At 47.0% G+C, this 7,019-nt stretch overlaps 1 protein-coding gene across 1 annotated transcript; it reads left to right on the top strand.

The window, feature by feature from the left end:
• Positions 1-1,260: 1,260 nt before the first annotated feature.
• On the top strand, positions 1,261-4,367 carry NLRP10 (NLR family pyrin domain containing 10). Its single transcript, XM_045871201.1, is given in 5 exon segments — positions 1,261-1,543; positions 2,725-2,971; positions 2,973-3,594; positions 3,596-4,162; positions 4,164-4,367. Coding segments are annotated over 5 exon segments (1,923 nt in total).
• Positions 4,368-7,019: the final 2,652 nt, after the last annotated feature.

Here is a 7,019-nt window from a genome sequence, read left to right as displayed (position 1 = left end):
CTTGCTCTTTCCTGAATTAGCTCCGCCAACAGCAGAGATTTTCAGGGGAGTCTGAGGCTTTATTGTAAATCACTCCTATGTCAACAGGTTTATTTTTGCGAACTACCCCATGGCTAGCACTCAAAGTCCCTTGTATTCTATCATACTCTTAAATTTTTTTCTCTGTTTTTGGTGTGTAGTTAAAATGCTGATATTTGAATCTCAGCAACTTTCCCTGTTCCCAAATACCTTTATCTAGCTCTCAGACATTTTGCTACAGAGATGGAGTCCCCATTGACTATAGATCCGAGGGCTAGTTCTGGACTCTGGAAGTTTCTGCCAATAGTTGCTTCTCTTCTTCTGAAGACTGCCACCCCACAACTCAAGATCCTCCTCTCCCTGCACTGCTGCTTCATCTCTACACATGTCTCCAGTGTGGGACAGTGGTCAGTCTAACGACCTGCTTTCTGCCTCTGTCTTGGATGGCTTTGTCTTTTCACCTCTTTCTGACCCTATTTAGCCAGGTCAGAGGCTGTGATTCAAATCCTGCCTCTTTGCCCACTGGTCCAGCTCTGAAAAATTCTGGAAAACCACTCTTCTCTGTCAAATTTCTCATCTGGAGCGATCCCCGAGACAGTTTCTGTGATGATCAAAAGAGATAATAACTAGTGAGCCCTCAAAGCAGCTGTTTCTCTTATTATTTGAACTTGTTTCCTTATCTGAATTAGAAGACTTCCAGTTTTGAAATCCTGTGTGAAGCCAAGGGGCTGATGAATATAGAGTTTCTACCTTCTTGCCATTCCTCAGCAGTCCCAGCAAATATGCTCCAACTCTGTATAGGTTCACAAAGTCAGGGAGGGGGTCACTTGTAAAACTTAAAAAAAGCATATATTTTTAACCCAAACTGCCTTATGCAGGCATTTAGTAAACAGTGTGCATGAGAGGGAGGAGGCAGGAGGAGAGAGATGGAGAGAACCTACCCACCCACATGCCTTCCTTCCTATTTGCTGGCACAGAGCACAGACACACGTCAGCTCACAAAGAGGCACAGTGCAGAATGAGGAAGAAAATTCCCTGCTGTCCCACCTGCTCGCCTTTCTTGGAACTTGGCACACGTCTCTCTCCTCTCTCCTTGGCCCGCACTCAGCAGCTTGCTAAGCACCCAGAAAGCTGAGTGGCTGAGGTGCCTGCAGGCTGCTCTTCCCTCAGCGCCCGCCTCTCTTCCCCTCTCTCCTGCTTCTCCCGGTCACTGGTCTGAACTCAACCATTCACCCCAACACCATGGCCCAGACCCACAACCCCCAGAAGGCATTGCTCTGGGCCTTGAGTGACCTTGAGGAGAAAAGCTTCAAGCTCTTCAAGTTCCACTTACGGGACAGGAGCCTGCTTGAGGGGAAGCTGCCGCTAGCACGCAGGGAGCTGGAGGGCCTGAGCACTGTGGACCTGGCTTCTCGGCTGATTTCCCTGTACGGAGTGTGGGAGGCCATGAAGGTGGTGCTCAGCGTCCTGAGGGTCATGAACCTGTTGGAACCTGCGGACCGGCTCAGCCCCATTTGTCTGAACGGTGAGTGCCGCAGGAAACAAGGGGAGCTCAGGGTGCCACCAGGACTCCCCCACCCCCATGACATTTCCAGAGACTCCCCCAGCCTGTGGTTTATGCTGTCTCTCACTCTTGCCCCCGGTCTATGCCGAGGAGCGCCAGTGCCCAGGGTCCTGGTGGTCTCCAGCTGAAGGCTCTGACGCCGTTGGGGTAGGGCCTGAGCCGAGGGTGGAGTCTTAGAGAAAGACTAGTTATCTTGTGGCCATAATGCCCCACCTCCTACCTCCAGTTGTAGTACCAGAGAAGAGGAGGGTAGAGGAGAGGGGCTTAGAGATTGAGCGTGGTGTTGGTGAAGGGGTTTCCACTAACCAGCAGAAATGGCATCGGGGTGGGGGTGGGGGTCAGATCTTTCCTTAGCTGCTGTCCCAGCAGGCAGCTCAGGCCGCTTCCCACAGAGGACAGCCTGCTCCTGCGTCCTGCTCTCTCAAGGATCTGGTACATCGATGCTGCCCTAGAGAACAAGGTGGGCATGGAAACCAGAAGGTCTCCTATTCCTTCTTGTGGGCTGCCAGGGGAGGTGCCTGTGCTCCCTCCATAAGCCCCTGTCACCCCGAGAGCTCTTCTGACATACTGTCAGGGCTTCTGCTCAGGAGCTGGTTTATCTTGAGCACCTGGCTTGATCATTGCCAAGAACAGGCTTCTATTACTTACTTCACCATCCTCCAGCTTCCCTTTCCTTTCTCCACCCTGTCCTCACCATTTCAAATGGGGATGTTTCATAGGAACACCCAGATGTTCACACACACAGACACTTTTGCACACATAGATATTCTTACAAACGCCCACTTGGCTGATGCACACTGACACGCCTTCCTCACACAAAAATACACAAGCTTGCATAAATGTGCTCTCATGAGCCTGTGTGGATACAAACACTCACTCATCCCGCACCGATATGCACACACACAAAACACACACTTGCATACTCATACGGATGTGCACATGCACACCATGCATGTGTCTGTGTGCAGGTACACACACATCCAGGGGTCCCTCCCCTTGAAGCTTGAAGTATGAACTTCAGGAAGATACAAGTTAGAGAGCATACAAGATGAAGCTAGAGAGCAGAGTCCAGAGTTTGAAGGGCCCTCTTTATCTTTCTTTATTCCCCTATGACCCGCTAAAACCCCATGTGTCTGGCTCAGATTACAGAGAAACATACCGAGAGCATATGCGCTGCCTAGAGGAGAGGCAAGAGGGAGGAATCTGCGGCAGCTACGATCAACTGCTCCTTGTGGCCAAGGCTAGCCCAGGGAGCCCAGAATCGTCTGCCTGCCCCCTCCCGGAGCAGGAGCTGGACTCTGTCTCGGTGGAGACTCTGTTTTATCCAGGAGAAAAGCCCTACCAAGTCCCACCCACAGTGGTGTTACAAGGGTCCGCCGGCACTAGAAAGAACGCTGGCCAGAAAAATGGTGCTGGACTGGGCCACTGGCACCCTGTACCCAGGCCGGTTTGATTATGTCTTTTATGTCAGCTGCAGAGAAGTGGTCCTGTTGCAGGAGGGCAAACCGGACCAGCTCCTCTTCTGGTGTTGTGGGGACGACCAGGGGCCCGTCAAAGAGATGCTGAGGGAGGAGGAGCGGCTGCTGTTCATCCTGGATGGCTTTGATGAACTGCAGAGGCCCTTTGCAAAGGGCTTGAAGAGGCTGAGTCCGAACCCCATGGAGAACGTGCTGCACCATCTAATTAGGAGAGAGGTGTTTCCCAGGTCTTCACTCCTTATCACCACCTGGCCCGTGGCTTTGCGGAATCTGGAGCCCTTGCTGAAGCAATCACACCATATTCACATCCTAGGCTTCTCTGAGGATGAGAGGAGGAGGTATTTCAGCTCGTATTTCACTGATGAGGAGCAAGCCAGAAATGCCTTTGACATTGTACAAGGAAATGACGTTCTATACAAATCATGTCAAATTCCAGGCATTTGCTGGGTGATCTGCTCCTGGCTCAAAGAACAGATGGAGAGGGGCAGACAGATCTCAGAGACTCCCAGTAATGGCATGGACATCTTCATGGCCTAATGTCTCCACCTTCCTGCTGCCCAGTGACAATGCAGGCTGCTTCCAGCTTACCGGGCACAGGGTCCTGAGCAGTCTGTGCTCCTTAGCAGCTGAGGGGATCTAGCACCAGGGGTTCATGTTTGAAGAAGCTGACCTCAGGAAGCATAATTTAGATGTGACCAGGCTTGATGCTTTCCTGAGCAGCACGAGTTACCAAGAGGGACGTGACATCAAGACGTTCTATACCTTCCGCCACATTAGCTTCCAGGAGTTTTTTCATACCATGTCCTACCTGCTGATAGAGGACCAGAGTCAAATGGGGAAAGAGTCCCGCAGAGAACTGAGTAGGCTTCTGAATGAAGAGGGGAAGGCAGAGAATGAGGAGATGACCCTCAGTATGCAGTTTATATTGGACATATTAAAAAAAGAGACCTCTTCGAACTTTGAGCTAAAGTTCTCCCTCAAAATTTCTCCCTTGGTAAAGCAGGAGTGGATGCATTTTAAAGAACAAATGAAATCTATAAAGCATAAAGGGGCCTGGGATTTGGAATTCTCCCTGAATCCATCTAAAATAAGGAATCTGGTGAAAGGGTGTTCAGATAAGCGATGTATCATTTAAGATGGGACAGTCAAATAAAAAGAAATCCCAGGACAGGAACTCATTTTCTGTCAAAACCAGCTTGAGTAATGGATGGAAAGAGAAGCAGAAATGTCCCGTTGTGGGCAAAGAGAATATAGCAAAGACACAAAAGGAGGCTTCTAATGGAAAAGGCAGAGATACGGTGAAATGAGAGACACAGAGGGTAGGAGCAGTAGGATGGGAAGCAGATAAATGAGACAGTAGAGCTGAAGGGTCAGGAGGGTGGTGGGGGGAGTGGCAGGAGAGGGGGGAAGACAGAGTGTAAAAAGGAATGGAGAGATGAGAGATTTAATTAATAGGTACTGGAAGGAGTGGAAGGACAGGGGCGCAAATAGAAAAGAAAATTAGGTAATACAGGATCAGAAAACTTGGAACATAGGACATGGGGAAAGGCCATGTGGACTGAGTCCCTAGGAACAACCACATTTACCATCAATGGCTCAAATTCAGTTATTTAGCATCCCCTCCTCCTAGAGAAGCTGTTTACAACTTCCTCTACTGTGGAATTTAATGTTAATTTCAGTGAGCAAACGTGATTGGTCTCTTTTCTATAAAATAAACCTTCAAATACAATGAACTGTGGACTGTGCTCATTCTACAAGATTGGATAATATGAAGCATATCAATATCAACATTTAAAGGAAATATTGTACTGTGTCATAATGGAATATCCCTTTGACTCTGTATTTGTGATCAATTGCTGCTTAAGTAAATAGTAGCTTCACATCTTTCCAGAAACTTCTAGAATTTCTGTGTTGGAAATGAACCATATCTTGTCACAGACCTCTTGTCTTAGAAACTCTACTGTGACTTGACCTAGCTCTGTACTAATACCATGTTACTTGTCCCCAGTGATGCCATTACCGCCCTTTTCTTTTTGGAAAGACCAGTTAGTTCCCAGAGATGACTCATAATCTCTTTTACCGCTCCAGCTCCCCCTGTATAGAAAATAAGAAGAATTCAAAGGTGTAGGTGGGGTCAGTTCCTGACTCTTATGTCATAGACGAGAATGTGGAAGTTCAGTTAGGAGTCCCATCCATTTCTGGGGTTCCTCAGAGAAATATCTTAGTTCCTGACCCTCAGCCAACAGATTAGAGGCCCTCGAGGACCTGGTGCAGGCACCAAAAACCTACCCCCGCCCCAGCTGTTGCAGCTGGTGTCAGTACAGCCAAGAATGCCGGTGCTGCCTTGGACCCTCAGTGCCCCATAGAAAGGTTACAGACACTCCTCATTTTGCTTTTCATACATTTTTATTCCTGTCATGGTTCCTCACAAGTTGATTCCATGTGTCCCAATTCCAGCAATCTGCTGGACATGGCCAGATGTCTGAATCCAAGGGAACTTAACCTTGGGTAGTCAACTTGGGGTATCATAACACTATTTATTATTAACTCTTTTTTCACACAGGAAGTTTGGTGGCTCCACATTTGATAATTATATGCATAGCATATTGAACACATAGATGGTGTTTGTATCCAGAATATGTGTAACAAACAGTATGTGTGTGCATGTACTTATTTAAAGAGTAATTTGTATTGCATCACTACAGAGGCTGGCTGGCATCCAGTGAGCGAGGTTGTATTGCCACCCAAGAGCTTAGATGTTCACAGCAGACCAGCTCCTGATTGTCATAGAGAATTTGGGAACAATGGAACAGGTGCCCAGCCACACTGCTGGATTTTCATGGGGCCAAGGAGACCTAGTTTTTTGTTTGTTTGTTTGTTTGTTTTTAATTTTATGTTATTATGTTATGTTAGTCACCATACAATACATTAGTTTTTGATGTAGTGATCCATGATTCATTGTTTTTGTATAACACCCAGTGCTCCCTGCGATACATACCTTCCTTAATACCCATCACTGGGCTAACACATCCCCCAAACCCCCTCCCCTCTAAAACTCTGTTTGTTTCTTGGAGTCCATCGTCTCTCATGGTTCATCTCCCTCTCCGATTTCCCCTCCTTCATATTTCCCTTTCTTCTCCTAATATCCTCCATACTATTCCTTATGTTCCACAGATAAGTGAAACCATATGATAATTGACTTTCTTTGCTTGACTTATTTCACTTAGCATAATCTCCTCCAGTCCCATCCATGTTGATGTAAAAGTTGGGTATTCATCTTTCTGATGGCTGAGTAATATTCCATTGTATATATGGAGCACATCTTCTTTATCCATTCATCTGTTGAAGGGCATCTCGGCTCTTTCCACAGTTTGGCTACTGTGGACATTGCTGCTATGAACACGGGGGGGGGGGCATATGGCCCTTCTTTTCACTACATCTGTGTCTTTGGGGTAAATATCCAGGAGTGCAATTGCTGGGTCATAGGGTAGCTCTATTTTTAAATTTTTGAGGAACCTCCACACTGTTTTCCAAAGTGGCTGTACCAACTTGCATTCCCACCAACAGTGTAAGAGGGTTCCCCTTTCTCCACAACCTCTCCAACATTTGTTGTTTCTTGCCTTGTCAATTTTTGCCATTCTAACTGGTGTAAGGTGGCATCTCAATGTGGTTTTGATTTGAATTTCCCTGATGGCTAATGATGATGAACATTTTTTCATGTGTGTGTTAGCCATTTGTATGTCTTCTTTGGAGAAGTGTCTGTTCATGTCTTCTGCCCGTTTTTTGACTTGATTATTTTTTGAGTGTTGAGTTTGAGAAGTTCTTTATAGATCTTGGAAATCAGCGCTTTATCTGTAGTGTCATTTGCAAATATCTTCTCCCATTCTGTGGGTTGCCTCTTTGTTTTGTTGACTATTTCCTTTGCTGTGCAGAAGCTTTTTATCTTGATGAAGTCCCAA

This window comes from Mirounga angustirostris, unplaced genomic scaffold (assembly GCF_029215605.1).
Source record: "Mirounga angustirostris isolate CCGP_5_RB_7025 unplaced genomic scaffold, mMirAng1.0.hap1 SCAF_13, whole genome shotgun sequence".
Taxonomy (NCBI): domain Eukaryota; kingdom Metazoa; phylum Chordata; class Mammalia; order Carnivora; family Phocidae; genus Mirounga; species Mirounga angustirostris.
This window is presented reverse-complemented; position numbering and strand designations above follow the sequence as displayed.